Here is a 17,662-nt window from a genome sequence, read left to right as displayed (position 1 = left end):
AGTGATTGCCTGCTGCGGAACCACTCTACCTCTCTTGGGAGGTGTGCAGTCTTCAGAAGACTGCGGCGAGTCCGAACTGACCCAGTGGCTACACCTGGGCCGTTGGACTCGCTCGGAAGGGACCTTGCGCTGGAGAGGTCGTGAGACCTTGGTCCAGCGTTTCTGACGAGAAACTTCTTCCCGGACGAGGAATGAATGGGCTCACTCGTCTGTTTGTGGGTGGGACGATCTCTGCAAGATACGTCCTCAACCACTGAGGGTACATCTGTACGCTGATAAAGGCCTGTCGAACCCTTTGGTCCTTCGACATTGCTTCTCCCCTAGGCTTGGGAGCTTGCAAGAGGTCCCGGACTGGGAGGACGACTGGCACGAACAGACGCACCCTCATGCGTAACACTGACACTTTTCACTGCACTGACACTCACTACACTTCCCACTGCACTTTTCTCCTTCAACTCTTTGACGTCGGCCAAGAGTTGATTGCGGTCATTCGCTAATGACTCAACTCTGTCACCAAGAGCCTGAATGGCACGCATCATATCCGCCATCGAAGGTTGATGAGAGCTAGTAGAAGGGTCGGGTGTAACCACTACAGGGGAAGGAATAGGTTGAGGGGCATGGGGAGAGGAAAAATCAAAAGAGCGAGACGAACTCCTCCTGATCCTATCCTTCTCTAGCCTACGTGCATTCTTAAGGAATTCTTGAAAATCGAATTCCGAAAGCCCAGCGCATTCCTCACATCGATCTTCCAATTGACAGGCTTTACCCCTACAATTGGAACAAACGGTGTGAGGATCTATAGAGGCCTTCGGAAGACGCCTAGAACAGTCCCTAGCGCTACACTGCCTGTACTTGGGGACTTGAGTAGGGTCAGACATCTTGAATTAGTCAAAGGGGGAAATCCAAAATCTATCCAAGTCGTCAACAAATAATCCAAAATCTAATCAATGAAAGTGATAAAGTATTGATGATAACTTCTGTACAGCGAAAGCTAATAACTAGAGAGAATACATCACCAAAAAGCGTGAAAATCAACTCCAGAAACAACAGCGTATCAAGTAGGTCTTGCCGGTGGCACGACAGAGAGAAAATTGGTTCTTTGTTGACAAGAAGTACCTGAGTACCTACTCGACAGATGGCGCTGTTGTTGTACACCCCCACCTGTATAGCGATCGCTGGCGTATCCCGCCCGTAGGTTTTTTCTGTCGGGCAGCAGAGCTGCAGCTACATGATCACCGGGTAAGATTAATATTGAAAAAATCAATTTAATCAGCAAAATTCAGTTTATCTCTATGAATCTCACTCCAGATTCATACAGTGTAGGTGAATCCCATTAATTAATGGAGTTGGGATAGTAAAGAAAAGTGCTAGTCAATTTAATACCCTAGCCTAATCATTTTTAAAATGACAAATTCGGAGATAATTTCTATTTTTCCTAACCATACAAACCTTAGCTATTTACATTGGGTTTACCTTTCGGCGTAGCTGAAATGAAGAGCCAATAGTTTTTAACGAGGGTTAACTACCCCTGCGCTAGTTAGCGGGGGTAGGGGAAGGGATAGCTTGCTACCCCTCCCCCCCACACACCGGTGATTTGCTTCACTTCACTTAGAGGTAGGACTTGACTTGGGGGCCAGGGCTGGTGGGCAAATATGTGTAAATAGCTAAGGTTTGTATGGTTAGGAAAAATACAAATAATCTCCGAATTTGTCATTTGTTCCGTAACCGAAATACAAACCACGCTATTTACATTGGGTGACTTACCCCTTAGGAAGGGTGGATAGTACCCAGCCTTACTGACTTAGGCTTTGCCCAAAGACTCCGCCTCTCAGTGAGTAGCACTCGAGAGAAGGAGCCACTGCACCTCACAAGTTCCTTGCTTCGCTAGGAACGAGTGGCCTACATAAGTTGTGTGTGGAGGAAAGTGTGACTCGTCCTATGAAGTTGACCTTGAGACCTTTAGATAGGAATCTAGGATAGGACGTTCCCAATACCACCTCGTCAGGGTATGGGGGATGCGACAGTATTAAGCTTAATACTAGGAGCACAAGGAAGCATGGGTTACCTGCAGAGGTCGAGGTCAGCTATGCGAAGACCAGGATGCTGCTTCCCCAAGAGAGGGGAGAATGAAGAAAGAAGTAAGGGTCAGACATACTCTTTCATTCACGCAGACTAAAACCGGGTAACAACGCCCTCAACCTACTGTTACTTGTCCATAAATGAGCCTGAGGTTAGACCAGCTGTTGTGCAGCCACCAGAGGGCCGATAGAAAACGTATCGAGGCTCCTGTGGGTCACGTCCTGCAGGTAGTGGGCTGTGAAGGTCGTCTAATGCTTCCAGACCCCAGCTTGAAGCACCTGCGTCACAAAGAAGTTTCTCTTGAAGGCCAGGGACGTAGCAACACCCCTGACGTCGTGTGCCCTAGGGCGACGTGACGGAGGAAGGTCTGGATTCAAGGGGTGGTGGATAACCCTTCGAATCCAAGCCAAGATGGTGTTCCTGGTGACCCTCCTCTTTGTCCTGCCTGTGCTTACAAACAATGCTCGCACTTGAGGACAGACTGCAGCTGTTCTCTTCAAGTAGTACCTCAGACACCTCACTGGACATAGTAGCAGCTGGTCTGGGTCGCTTGTTACAGAACGGAGACTCGCGATCCTGAAAGAGTCGAACCGAGGATCCGGCACTCCAGGATTCTGAGTCATGGCAACAAACTCAGGGACGAACCTGAACGTTACCTCCCCCCATCCCCTTGAATGGGCGATGTCGTACGAGAGACCATGAAGTTCACTAACCCGCTTGGCCGAAGCCAAAGCGAGCAGGAAAGCCGTCTTCCAAGATAGGTGGCGATCGGAGGCCTGGCGTAATGGTTCGAAGGGAGGTCTCTTAAGAGCCCTGAGAACCCGAACCACGTTCCAAGGAGGAGGTCTCACTTCCGACTGGGGGCAGGTAAGCTCATAGCTACGTATGAGTAGAGAGTTCTAGCGAGGAAGAAATGTCCACGCCTTTCAGACTGAAAGCCAAGCTTAAGGCTGAGCGATAGCCTTTCACTGCCGAGATAGAAAGGCGCATTTCCTTCCGCAGATATACGAGGAACTCCGCTATTGCTGGAATAGTGGCATCGAGGGGAGAGATACCCCTCCCACGACACCAACCACAAAAGACTCTCCACTTTGCCTGGTAGACTCCCTCAGAGGACTTTCGCAGGTGCTGAGACATTCTCTCCGCAACCTGTTGCGAAAAGCCTCTCTCCGTGAGGAGACGCTGGACAGTCTCCAGGCGTGAAGCCGAAGCGAGGCCACGGCCTTGTGAGGGATGTTGGAGTGGGGCTGTCTGAGAAGCTCGTGTCGTGGAGGAAGTTCTCTCCAGAGCTCCGTCAGGAGCTGCAGAAGGTCCGGGAACCATTCCGCGTGATGCCATAGCAGAGCTATCAGAGTCATCGAACAGTTGACCGATAGTCTGGTCCTGTTGAGCACCCTTCTCATCAGACAGAACGGTGGGAAGGCGTACACGTCGATGTTGTCCCACCGTTGCTGGAAAGCATCTTGCCAGAGAGCCTTGGGGTCCGGGACTGGGGAGCAGTACAGAGGCAGTTTGAAATTCAACGCTGTCGCGAACAGGTCCACCGTCGGGGAACCCCACAAAGTCAGGACTTTGTTGGCTATCTGAGGATCCAAAGACCACCCGGTACTCACTATCTGCGAGGCCCTGCTCAGACTGTCGGCGAGCACATTCCTCTTGCCAGGAATGAAGCGAGCTGATAGTGTTATCGAGTGGACTTCGGTCCATCTCAGAATCTCTACTGCAAGATAGGATAGCTGCTGCGAAAAAGTGCCTCCCTGCTTGTTGATATAAGCCACTACCGCGGTGTTGTCGCTCATCACCACCAAGGAGTGACCCGCCAGGGTCCGTTGGAACTGTTGAAGAGCCAGAAAGACGGCCTTCAACTCTAGCAGGTTGATGTGCAGGTACTTTTCTGATTCTGACCAAAGGCCTGAGGTCCTCTGGTTTAGAACGTGCGCCCCCCACCCTTCTTTTGACGCGTCAGAAAACAGTGTCAATTCCGGGGGGAGGACGAGAAGACTCACTCCCTTTCCCAGGTTCTCGTTGACCAGCCACCACCGCAGGTCCGTCCGTTCCAAAGATCCTATCGGGACCTGAACGTCTGGGGAATCGGATCCCTGATTCCACCGGGACTTGAGTCGCCACTGCAGGGATCTCATCCTGAGGCGGCCGTTTGGAACCAGACCAGCCAGGGAGGACAGGTGACCTAAGAGACGCAACCACAATTGGGCGGGAAGCTCTTCTCGCCTGAGGAATGGTTCCGCCACCCTCTTCAGCCTTGCTATCCTGTCGTCTGATGGAAAGGCTTTGTGGAGATTGGTGTCTATCAGCATGCCTAGATAAACCAGTCGTTGGGACGGTTGCAGAGAGGACTTCTCGAGGTTCACCATGATCCCCAGATCCTGGCAAAGACCTAGAAGCCTGTCTCGGTGCCGAAGAAGGGTCGACTCCGAGTCTGCTAGGATCAGCCAGTTGTCCAGATAACGAAGGAGACGGATGCCGTTCCTGTGCACCTAAGATGAAATCAGGGTGAACACTCTGGTGAACACCTGAGGTGCTGTGGAGAGACCGAAACACAGCACCTTGAACTGGTAGATCTTGTCGTCTAGGCTGAATCTCAAGTACTTCCTGGAAGACGGATGGATTGGGATCTGGAAGTACGCGTCCTTTAGATCCAGTGTGCACATGAAGTCTAGAGGTCTCACCGCAAGTCCGACCGTGTCCGCTGTCTCCATGCTGAACCGAGTTTGCTTGACAAACTCGTTCAGAGCCGAGAGGTCGATGACAGGTCTCCAGCCTCCAGACGCCTTTTTTACAAGAAAGAGTCGACTGAAGAAGCCTGGGGAGCCGTCGACGACCTCCTGGAGAGCATCCTTCTTGAGCATGGTCTCGACTTCTGCCCGAAGGGCTAGCCCCTTTACCGATCCCATGGCATAGGAGCTCAACGACACTGGATTCGCTGTCAGGGGAGGTTGAGATGTTATGAACGGGACGCGATAGCCTTGGCCGATCATAGAAATCGTCCAAGTATCGGCCCCATGTTGCTGCCACCTGTGCACGCAACGTCGAAGGCATCCCCCCCACAGGTGGACACGCGGGGGGACTGCCACTCATAGTGTTTGCGGCCGCGGCTGCTCCCTCTAGGAGTCTTGCCTCCCCTGGAGGACTTACCGCCCCTTTTGACCTTGGCTGGAAAGGGCTGGGGCTTAGACACCACTTTCTTAGCTGCCGGTGCCTGCTTTGGTGTCTTGCGAGGCTGCTGCTGCTGTTGCTGCGGAGCTGGAGGCTTATAGGGCCGAGCTGTAAGGGCCCTATGGATGAGGGAGTCCTGGCTAGACTTCCTCCACCTCTCAGCCGTTCGTTCCATATCCTGAGGCTCCAACAGATTCCCCCCAAGGAGGGAAGCATGTTTGAGCCTACAGACATCCACGGCGGGGACCTTCGGGTGGAACTTCTCGGTCACCGCATCACGCCGCTTCAATACCGAGTTGGCCCGCAGGGTGGTAACCTGGTGTGCCAGGAACTCGATGGAGTGGGTGCCCGAGAGTAGGAAGGTCTCCAGGGCCTTCCTATTGGTCTCCTTAGACAAGTCCTCGGAGCGTAATAGGATGCCCAGAGACCCTAGCCATATATACAGCCACGAAGTGGCCTGCATGGCGCACTTCGCGACCTTCTCATGGCTCAGGATCTCCGACGCCGAGAACATCACCTGCCAGGCGGAGAGCTTCTCGAGAGGAACTCCCTTAGCAAGCTCTTCTATGGAATGATGGAGAGGAAGAGCGAGACTAGACTCACACAAGATCTCAAAATACCTCCTCTGCTGGAGACGAGGAGGTGGGAGGAGTTTGTTCCCGGCAGAGGAACCACTGGAGGAAGCAAGAGTCGCGAGTTGGGCATTGGCCCTGGCTCTGGCACTCTTCAACCCCTGGGACCAGGGCAGAGCCGAACTGGTCTTAGGGGGCTTCTGAGTACCGTACACCTGGTCCAGGACCGTGTCCTTGCCTTCTTGGGGGGCGATCACGGGGTCCATGAACCCGTTGAGTTGCCTCATCAGGCTCAGGACCTGCCAGAAGGCATGCTCAGACTCCTGCTGGTCTCCTGCTTGCGGACTGGCAGCTAAGTCTCCCGTTCCCGGAATCTCTTCCTGGGGAGATGCGTGGACGTTCTCCCGGGGCGCAGCTGGTTCCTGACGAATCCTAGAAGACAACTTCGGGATTGTCTTGGAGTCCTTGGGTTCCCTCCTGGGCGGGATACACGACCCCAACAAAGAGGTTCGGAAAGCGCCCTCCGCGCGAGACGATTCTCCTCCATGAGGAGAAGACTCCCCCCTTGGTGCCGAGGGGGAGACTATCACCTCATTGGATTCTCCCGAGGACGGAAAAGCCTTGTCCTCGGGAGAAGAAAAAACCGCCTGCGAGGGGGATGGAGCCTTCCTGACAGACCTCTTAGGAATCAACTTCTCCCTGGGAGAAGTCACCACGAAGTCCACTCCTCTCCTTCTCTTCAGCGGGGGCGAGGCAGCCGATGGCTTGTGTCCTTGATCGGCGAGTGCCGGCTTCATAGCCTTCACTAACGCCCGCATCAGAGGACCAATCCAAGTCTGCCGAGACAAGGACACAGAGTCCGAAATTCCCGCTGGAGGGAAGGGGATCAGGCGATCCTTCGGAGTGGACACCACTGGACCTGCCTGAAAAGGAAGGGGGGAAGAAAGTTGTACTGACCTCTCTGATGTGTCTTCCCTATCCTGCACAAGAGTCCTGCGCTTCGGCGGAGGCGATCCTAAGTGCGGTCTCGTGACACGCGTCCCTGCTGCTGTCGCGGGCTGCAAAACCCGACGCGAACGGGGTTCGTGCTGACGCTCATACGTAGGCGAAACTACTGGATCGCGTGCGAGAGAATGTAGAGGCGCGGGCGCGCAAACGCGCGGAGACAAACGAGCGAGGGAGCGATCGCGCGGGCGCGCAGGCGAGTGGGGGCGCGGGCGAACGAGCGCGTGGGCGAGCTGGCGATCGAGCACGTTGGCGCGTCGGCGAGGGAGCGCGTTGACGCGTGGGTGAACGAGATCGCTCCAATGACCGCTGACGATGTTGTTCAGGAGACCTGTAGCGCGTGGGAGAGCGATGGCGAGCAGGCGATCGGCGGCGCGCTGGTGAACGCTGGCGCGTAGGCGAGCGCTGGCGCATGGTGGCGCGTTGGCGAGCTGACAGAAGGCGACCCATGTCCCTCCAGATCCTCTGGGCGACGGCGCGTTGGAGAACGCTTGCGCGCAGGCAATAGGTCACGCGGGCGGTCTAGAGATCGCCGATGTTCAGGTGATCGCTGACGCACTGGGGACCGTTGACGCGCAGGAGATCGCTGACGAGCAGGCAAATGTTGATGCGTCTGTGATCGCTGGCGAGCAGGAGGGCGACGCGTGGAATCCTGAGAGGGAACTGCCGGAGCGGGGCGCAGAGGCGAACGCTCACGAACGGGCTCAGAAACAGGAGGCGTGTGGGCGTACAGGCATTTTGGAAGTACGCGCTGGAGACCGCGAGCGTTGTTGCGCTGAAACAGGCTGACGAGCAGGATCGCGAGGGCGAGGAGAAGAGTCCTTGGTCAAGACCTGAACCGAAGTTCTAGGTCGCGCGGGCGAATGTGGGCGCGTATCAGGAACTGGAAGCGCAGGTGCGCTCTGACGGGCAGGAGAACTAGAGCGCTCAGGAGACCGATGGCGCGCAGGGCGCACAACAGGAACAGTAGGATGTTCGGAGTCCTCAGGAGAGCGCTGGCGAGCAGTGGGCCGATGATTATCAGAAGAGCGCTGACGAACAGGAGAGCACTGACGATCAGGAGAGCGCTGACGCGCAGGGGAGCGCCTGTGCGCTAACACTGCAGAAGGGCGCGCAGGGGAACCCTGACGCGCAAGGGAAGAATCCACACCGTGGGAAGCATCCCTTTGCCCCGAAGGAACCGTTGCCCGTCGGGTGACGAGGTCAGGCTGCTGGACATCTGCACCAGAAGCTGAAGGTCTGGAAGGCGCAGGAGACCGATCCCCAGAGAGGTCTAAGGAAGCTGGAGCTGCAGGCTGCTTACGGCGAGGAGAGTCCCCCTCGGAGGAAGGAGGCGAAGATTCAAAAAAGCGCCTCTTAGCACCCTTATAGGGAGACGGGAGGCCCTTGCGGCGCAGCGGACGGTGAGCCTTACGGCGAAGGCGGCCACGAGGAAGATCGTCAGGACCATCATTCCTCCGAAGGGGAGTCTCAGTCAAAGCACTCCCCCTAGAGGGAGGCTTGGCAGCAGAAGAGCCTGCGGGACTCCCTTCCCCCTTCGAAGGATGTACGGAAGGGGGAGGAGAGCCTACAGCACCATCATCCACAACAGTACCTGCCGAGGATTGACCCGACCCGTCGGAAGCCTCTGCCACCACGACGTTGACGATAGACAGAGGATCTACCTCTGCTATCACTGGCGACTGCTTAACAGCGGCCCCTAACTGGACAAGGTCAATCAGGGCTTCCCTGGAGGGCAGGCCCTTAAGCCCCAAGGAAGCCCAAATCTGAAAAAGATCATCTTTACACAAGGAGTCATTAGCAACACCCTCCCCCGGAGGAGGAGGAGGAACCGCCCCGCTATGGGAGGCGATGCCCTCTCCCCCAATCCAAGGTCGGGAAACAGAACTAGGGCCAGCGCTACCACTTGGCTGACTCTCCTTAGGAGCCAAACGAGGGGGAGCTTCGGAGGAGGTTTGGGCGGCGAAAGAAGAGTCCCGAGAGCCTTCCTCCTTCAAGGCAACCCCGGAAGGAGAACAGTCTCTCTTGGACTTCTTCTTACGCCGGCGGCCAAACCTCTCCCACTGAGAGGCAGACCACTCCCTGCACTCACTACACGTGTTCTCTTTGTCACACCGTCAGCCTCGACAATGCGAGCAAAGGGTGTGAGGATCTGTGTCCACCGCAGACATATAAGTACCGCAAGGACGACCGACAATACCAGGACACTTGCGCATGGTGAACAATAAAGGGTGAGGCAAACTTCAAAATGCACACATACAAACTGGAAGAAAAAGCAAAAAGAGATTAAGGCTGTCAACGAGGACGATGGACAGACACGTCTGTTCATCGCCGGGGCTAAAAGTGAAGAGAAGCAAATTACCGGTGTGTGTGTGGGGGGGGGAGGGGTAGCAAGCTACCCGTTCCCCTACCCCCGCTAACTAGCGCGGGGGTAGTTAACCCTCGTTAAAAACTATTGGCTTGTCATTTCAGCTACGCCGAAAGGTAAACCCAATGTAAATAGCGTGGTTTGTATTTCGGTTACGGAACAATTTGACAATTCGATTTATTCTTTTCCACTGCATAAAAAAGTGGTAAAAAGCAAAAGTGATGAAAAAAAATAAGAAAACTGAATGTTTGCTATCCAGAGGATGGAAAACAGGAAACAAAACCAAAATGAAAATTCACCTGTGCAATAAAGTATCACATCAACTTCTACAGACTTTCCATTATTCAAAATGAATCCCGTGTCAGTTGCTTTTTTCACACTGGGAACTTGAATGATATTTGCCGGGAATTCGCTGGGAATTAACACAGGAAAATTGTGAGCTAGGTACACCTACAAAAAGAAAAACATTAACAGAAAATTAATTTACATTTGTTGCATAATTAAACTATGAAGAATGAAATTCCAGCCACAGTCAAACAGTTTATTTTAAAAAACTCATAACCTTTGGACTTCATTTCAATATATAATCTCACATTTCTGAATACATTCTTTTCATATTCAAACATATTCGGTAACAAGAAACACTATAGTCAATTCTTTTTAGCGAATCAGATTTGCACCGACTCGCAGGGGTGCCTTTTTAGCTCGGAAACGTTTCCTGCTCGTTGATTGGTTGGACAAGATAATTCTACCAATCAGATAGCAGGAAACTTTTTCCGAGATAAAAGGGCACCGCTGCGAGTCAGTGCAAATATGCCTCATTAAAAAAAAATTGCCTATAACTTACCTTACTGGCAGCAGATGAAACTTCCACACAAATGTCTAAACCCGAAGCACCAGCTCCCAGTATCAACACTCGTCGACCTACATATTTTCTTGGATCCCTATAATCATGACTATGAAGTTTCTCGCCCTTAAATCTTTTAATATCAGGGATATCAGGAAATGCCGGTACACTAAAATGGCTGAAAAAGTGTTGATAAGGTTACAAATTATAAGAATAGTTAAATGGTGGAAAACAGCTTAAAGATGAAATAATTACAAGGCTTATTTAGGTGATAAAATATGAAAATGAAGGTAAATGTGCATTACTGTACATGCAATAGTCAAAACTATTTTGACTATTCATTAACTCATAATATTACTTAATGCTACAAGTGTATACCTATACTTAGGACTGTCATTCACAAAAAAACATGAAAATGTATCTAAAATTATTAGAGAGCTCTTGTTTAGTGACAATTTGCAATAAGCACTTAGCAACAGTCTTCTTTTACTTCTACTTATACAATGGCTTATGAATTGGGAATTAATATAATAGTGTACTGTAGCTTAAATACGTATACTCGCACCAAAATAAAAAGACCCACGCACAAAAACATAAAAGCAATGATACCATATTAACTTCAATACTCAAGCAACATTCATATACAAAATATCCAGTCTTGCATATATAAAATCACATATTTCCAATACTACCACATTACTTTAACAAGAGCCTAATTTGCAGTAGCAGTGATCCAAGATTTATCCAAGGCGTTCTTCTTTTAAACAGTTCATATATATACCCAAGTTGATCAACACTCACAAAAAGTTTGAAAAAGCTGCAATCAGTAAAGTTATGGAGGTGGGAAATCTTTTGCAAAGTAGAGTTTGTCAGCGAAAATTAAATTCTGTAAAATATAATAGAATTGTTGAAAGATAAACCCATTTTATGATAGCATAAGTAGTTACTTTGGCTAGACGACCTTGGTGTTTAAATTATCTGTAAAAGCTAAGAAATAAACTACTGTAGTGGTATTCTTGCTTGAAGTCAAATGTATCCATGAGAATAATTCAATCCAAAAATTAGTTATGAATTTGGTAAGGCCTTATCAGCAAGGTTATAGACTCACAGACTGTACCTTGTTTTTATTATGCATTTATGGAGGAAATGGGACATTTCCACAAAAGTGAAGAGGAGTAGCATGTACCCCAGATGATATACGGTATACCTCTAAGTTGAAAGCGGCTCAAGAAGTTTATGAGAAATAGAAGGATAGTAAGATGGGATCTCAACCCCTTTTCTTTTCCAGGTGAGAGACAATTTGACCAGGAGCCTTTATAGGGTGAAAAGAATACACTTCAATACAGCGGAAACCTAACTGATAGTTGTTTAAATTGGTCAAGAAGCCTCATGGAACTACTGCTAATTGTATGTATACCATCTGGAACAAAAACAAAAGGGTATTAACAAGATACTGGAAGCAGGAACAGGAGACCTGATAACTTGAGAGGAACAGCAAAAAGTAGAATAATGGCTCGAAGCACGTGAACCGATATTCGTGTTATGCCTCGATGCTTAAGTACTGTGAGAGTCAGTCAAATAAATGCTATTAATGTGTCTTTAAACACAGTCAAAACTGGAAGGCAAGCCAGTAGAGCAGGGATGGTTCCAGGAAAGAAGAGAGTCATGATTATAGTTAGAAGAAGAATGACCAGAGCCAAGACAGCTAGCAATACCTGTGGGATGGCAGGAGCTAAAGACTGAGGTCTAAATCAGAAGAGTTGTTGGCAATATCACCTGTTAAAGCAGTTATTGTGAGTGCTACTTATAACAGACAGTTAGGTTGAGGAGGTTTAAACATCTGTACTGGAATATTTAGTGTGTTTAACTGAATAAAGAGGCGACACTGGCAGAACCACCTATGGGAGACAGACTGGCCACTAGAATCTCAGAGATAGTGACAACCTCTGGAACTGTTAAATCAGGGGCAGTGGGTTCTGCATCTATCTCAGTTTGAGTAGAGATGACAGAAAGACAATTAGCTATAGAGTAGGAAGATCTCCTGTCATACCCATAACAGGAGGAGGTAAATTCTATAACAAACAAAGTAAGCTCTTCTTGAGCTCATGTGATGACAGAGAAAGGTAATTCTTCTCTTAAACCATTGGGTTTGGGGCCACATAAGATAAACAAATGTCAGATATCAATTGAGGACATAAGGCTCCACTATCACAATACCATTCCTTCATTAGAGCAAAATTCTCACAGAATGGCATAGGAGAAAGCTTATGATGGGAAACAAATGCATTTCAAGCAAAGAAATAGAAATATAAAAAGCTTCTTGGAGTGCACATAATTGTATACTTAAACAGAGAGGAGATAAGGTTAAGTGAAGCTCTAAACTTCCTGAGACTATATAGTATCTTCAACGTCAGCTACTCAGAAGACGAAGATTCTTTTTCCATGTTCTAGCGAAAGGGAAGTTAAAGGACCTTTAACTGCACTGGGCTCTGACAATTCTCACATATTACATGACAGAGGCCTTGGGGGATTCAGACTAGGTTTATTAATAGAAAACTTTGAAGCCTGAGCAAAGATGTCAAATTGTTGCATGTTTAAAACTTGCTCTAAAATGTTTGCTTTTGAGCCACCATCACATAATTGTTCCCTCCTCCTGTTCATCCCGTTAGAGAAGACACTGACGCTTCACTGGCTCTATCATCTAACATGTGGTCTAAGCATTTTAGAAATGATAATACTTCTGGCTTTTTTCATTTCAAGGACGTTACCTTCTGTGAAATCTTTACTAGAATATTATAGATAACAAAGGGTATTAATGAGGACACACCTCTTTGCAATAAAAGTACTGTGAGGTGTACTAAATGGTCATGCAAAATTGATTCAAGATGAGAATGGCTAAGACACATCAAGTCAAAATACGTAAAATGATGAAAAAAAGCAACAAATCCATTTCTAAATTAATTTGTTAATTTGAAAGAAGAGCAAAACAAGAAAACATTAACAAATAAAAAGAATCTTATTAACCCTCGCCCTCAATCTATTGATTAAAAGCAACACCGTACATGAAAAATAAAACTAATCACAATATAAATTAACAATTATGTGAATGATATTTGAAATTTCAGTAATAAAAAGCTACACTTTTCACATCATCGATAAAAGTAGCATTATTTCCACAGAATGAGTAATCTAAGTGCTAAAATAAAAACAAAGCTAAGATGACACTCCCATACCAGAACAAAATGTGAGCAAGAGCAATTAGAGATTTCAGACCTTCCCCAATGAATGTAGAAAAGACTCTTTAGCCAGGGTAAGAAGCTCTTCTAGGAAAAGGACACTCCAAAATCAAACTATTCTTCTCTAGTTTTGGGTAGTACCATAGCCTCTGTACCATGGTCTTCCACTGTCTTGGGTTAGAGTTTGCTTGCTTGAGGGTACACTCAGGCACACTATTCTATCTAATTTTTCTTCCTCTTGTTTTGTTAAAGTTTTTATAATTTATATAGGATATTTATTTTGATGTTACTGTTCTTAAAATAATTTATTTTTTCTTGTTTCCTTTTCTCACTAGGCTATTTTCCCTGTTGGAGCCCCTGGGCTTATAGGATCCTGCTTTTGCAACTACGATTGTAGCTTAGCAAGTAATAATAATAACAATAATAATAATATTGCCAACATTTTACTCAAGTCTATGGATGAAACACTTCTTTTTTTCATATGCTGACCATGGATGAATCAACTGTAAAATTTAACTAAAGTCTACGGACAGCGCATCCCCCTTCTCATATGCTGACTGTAGATGGCAAAAAATGCAAATTTGGATCCAGATCCAGATCATCTCCAAAATTTAAAGGACTCGTGTCTGACCTAAAGATCTATCTGTGGTGAAAATTTCATCAAAATCCATCGAGTAGTCTTGTCTTAATCCTGTCTATAGAGACACACACAGACAAATAAATAAATAAAATGATTCAATTTTATAACCTTGGCGAAGGTAATTATAAAATAAAAAGTGTCTTGAGGGAATGATGAGACAACAGGAAAAAATGCTTAACCCTTTTACCCCCAAAGGACGTACTGGTACGTTTCACAAAACTCATCCCTTTACCCCCATGGACGTACCGGTACGTCCTTGCAAAAAACTGCTATTTACATTTTTTTCATAATTTTGATAATTTTTTGAGAAACTTCAGGCATTTTCCAAGAGAATGAGACCAACCTGACCTCTCTATGATGAAAATTAAGGCTGTTAGAGCAATTTAAAAAAAATATACTGCAAAATGTGCTTGAAAAAAAATAACCCCTGGAGGTTAAGGGCTGGAAAGTTCCAAATAGCCTGGGGTTAAATGCTTAAGGAATAACCAGAAGAAAGGTAACTTATATCACCATGAACTGTAAACAAAGCAAGATGTGCACTGCAAATACATTCCACCAAAATGCAAATATTGGGGGGATATGAAAAATAAACCACTTAAAAAGCATATTGATATTATTTGTATTCCCTGTTCTGGCCTTCACAGGAAAATCCTTGGAGACTACAGAGCACTCTAACCCCAAAAAGGCTCTTATAAACCCTATTAAATATTGTGTATATGATTTAAACTAAATCCACTTTAAAAATATTGACCAAAAAACATTAATATACACAACGAAAGTACTCACATTCTGTGAGTGGCAAGTAACACCAGTAGCAGAAGATTCAAAACACCAAAATATACTGTAAAATTAAACAGAAATGCTGAAAAAAAATTTTTATGCAAAACAGCATCAATAAAGTCTGCACAGAGAGGAAAATAATGAAGAGTACAAGATGCAATTTGACACAGATAGCTAAATTTGAGGAATTTGAGAATAAAAAGCAAAGTTAACTATTCCAAGCCACATAGATGTTTAATTCTAGTGAAGCAGCATGTTGGATGCACATAGAGGGTCTCCCCTCTTTCTTGATTTGGACAGATTAGTTCGACTGGGATTCCACAAAAAACGAATTTGTAGTAACCGACAACAAAAAGCACTTGATTTTGTAGGTATCATAAGAGAACAGGAAACATAAAAAGCCCCAAAATAAATAAGAGCTTCTTCTTACCCATTGCAAACACACAAAGCATCAACAACAGCGGTTGTTGTCACTCCCTTAGCCAATGAAGTGACTGTTACCTCCCAAGAAGGGGGTTGACCGTCCTCCTTAAAAACTGGTGAAACGTTTTCAACGCAGTGACCAAACTGAGAATAGGTAATTGAATATAAGCTTGGGAAAATATTTAAAGGCTATAAATATAATTATTCAAATGTAAACTGTGAATAAATATGGTTTTGGAACACATTAAGCCATCAGTCCCCACAAGTAGAGATGAGAGAAAGGAATACTGTAATGTATCTTCTTAAGAAGGTATTACCCTTATCAACATCAGAAAGGCTAAATACAGCATTGGATAGAGGTTCATGTATGTTTATACTGTCATCTAGCTGTACAAAATACCATAGATAATATGGAAAACAGTAGCTGTAATCAAAGTATCATTACTAACACGCAAGTATGCAGGAGAGGCACACTATAAAATAGTAACCCAATTAAACTTAAACAATACATAATAACAAGAAATTACCACTGTATATAACACAGTCCATTTCACTATCAGTTGCATCGTCGTCGGCGCCCACTCGTGTCCGAGTATTGGGTTCTGTCGTTAGCCATCAGCCTCCTATCTATGGGGTGGGTGCTTATGCCTGATGTGGCTGTTAAGTCCTAGTCTGTGGTGGAAGAGTCGCGGACAGTGTTCACAAGGGAGGGTAGGTGGTGGGCGGGGCTGTTCTAATCGCTCTCTCCTTCTTCTCCTCCTAGCCTCCTCATTTTGTCTCCTCCTCTCCTCGAAGTCCACGGTGCCATGGTGTACTGTACTCCTCCAGGTTTTCCTGTCCCTGGCTGTTTCTTCCCATGAGGAAGGATCGATGTCAGTTAGAGCCAGGGTGCGCTTTAGTTGATCTTTATAGCGCATTTTCGGGGCTCCTCGTGGTCTGGTGCCCTGGGTCAGTTCTCCGTAGAATATTTTCTTTGGGAGCCTAGATGGCTCCATCCTATGCACGTGTCCTATCCAGCGGAGGCGGTGGTGGATGATGGTGGCCTCCACGCTGGACAGCGAGGCACGTTCTAAGACTTCAATGTTGGTGGTGTGGCTCTCCCAGGGGATTTTCAAGATCTGCCTCAGTTTCATTTGTTGGAAGCGTTCTAGGTTTTTAAGATCGTTACTATATAGCGTCCATGTTTCACATGCATACAGGAGCGTGGAGAGGACTACTGCCCTGAACACCATTATTTTGGTGGTCATTGTTAGTGCGTGGTTGTTAAATACGCGGCGGTTGAGTCGGCCAAAGGCGGAGTGGGCTGCCCTGATCCTGTTCTCCACGTCCTTTTTGCTTGTGGGAGCTGATGTTAGGATGCTCCCTAGGTAGGAGAACTGGTCCACCTGTTCTAACGGTTGGTCATTCACTGTGGTATTGAAGTTGGGGAGCATCAGTCCTGGTGGATGTTGGACGAGGGTCTTGGTTTTGTCTGAGTTGACTTGCATCCCAAAGCGTTCGTAGGCAGAGTTGTATGCATCAGCTAACGACTGCAGGTCCTCTGCCGTCTGACCTGGGGTGGCATTGTCGTCAGCATACTGCAGTTCTCGCACTGCACACAAGGTGGTCTTGGTTCTGGCGCGGAGTCTAGCGAGGTTGAAAGCGCCTCCATCCATGCGGAAACGTAGGTCGACTGAGGGTGTGTCTGGGGGAATCTCGTTGAGCATTGCTGCGGTGTATAGCGAGAAACACGTCGGGGCCAGAACACAGCCCTGCTTCAGGCCGCCGTTGATGGGGAATGGGTCTGAAAGAGAGTTCTGGTGGCAGACTCTCCCAACCATTCCGTCATGGAGGGCACGCACCAGCTTGACAAAATCGGGTGGGCAGCCATATCTTTTGAGGACAGCCCACATGGCAGGTCGAGGTACTTTGTCGAAGGCCTTTTTCAAATCCCAGAAGATGAACATTATGGGCTGTTGTTGTTCGAGGCTCTTCTCTTGTAGCTGTCGCGCACAGAAGATCATGTCTATGGTCTCGCGGGAAGGTCGAAAGCCGCACTGGGACTCTGGCAAGACGTCTTCTGCGAGAATAAGGAGGCGGTCAAGGAGAATCCGAGCGAAAATCTTACTCGCGATGCTTAATAGTGATATTCCCCGGTAGTTGTTACAGTTCTCCCTGTCTCCCTTCTTGAAGATGGTAGTGATGTTTGCATCGCGGAAGTCACTGGGGGGGGTCTTGGTCTCCCATATTTTCAGTATAAGGAGCATCAAACGGTTCCTCAAGCCGGGGCCACTGTGAGTGAGGAGCTCCAACGGGATGTTGTCTGGCCCTGGGGCTTTGCCGGGCTTCATGCGCTGCAGGGCCTTGTTGAAGTCATGGATGGAGGGTGGTAGTGCCATCCAGTGACGGATGGGATGCTGCGGGGTCATTCGCAGGAGATCGTCTGGGGTGTCTGCTTGGTCATTGAGGAGGTTCTCAAAGTGAGACCTCCACCTGGCCAGGATGCCCTCGCTGTCGGTGATGGTCGTGGCCCCATCCGCGTCCTTCAGGCTGCCCACT

The 17,662-nt window shown here is 47.8% G+C and overlaps 1 protein-coding gene across 3 annotated transcripts in view; it reads right to left on the bottom strand.

Annotated features, from left to right (window-relative positions):
• The window catches only part of LOC137617309 (uncharacterized), a 95,922-nt gene that overhangs the window by 18,994 nt on the left and 59,266 nt on the right, over positions 1-17,662 (bottom strand). For 2 of the 3 annotated variants that reach the window (XM_068347318.1, XM_068347319.1), the window contains exons 4-6: positions 15,132-15,268; positions 10,046-10,223; positions 9,498-9,648 (exon numbers count right to left, since the gene is read on the bottom strand). In XM_068347318.1, the coding sequence (XP_068203419.1) occupies positions 9,498-9,648; positions 10,046-10,223; positions 15,132-15,268 (466 nt within the window). The remainder of the gene's footprint in view (positions 1-9,497; positions 9,649-10,045; positions 10,224-15,131; positions 15,269-17,662) is intronic. The other variant, XM_068347320.1, reaches the window with a different exon arrangement.

Source organism: Palaemon carinicauda, chromosome 23 (assembly GCF_036898095.1).
Source record: "Palaemon carinicauda isolate YSFRI2023 chromosome 23, ASM3689809v2, whole genome shotgun sequence".
Classification (NCBI taxonomy): Eukaryota; Metazoa; Arthropoda; class Malacostraca; order Decapoda; family Palaemonidae; genus Palaemon; species Palaemon carinicauda.
Note: the sequence above shows the minus strand (reverse complement) of the source record. Positions and strands in the feature narration are given on the sequence as shown.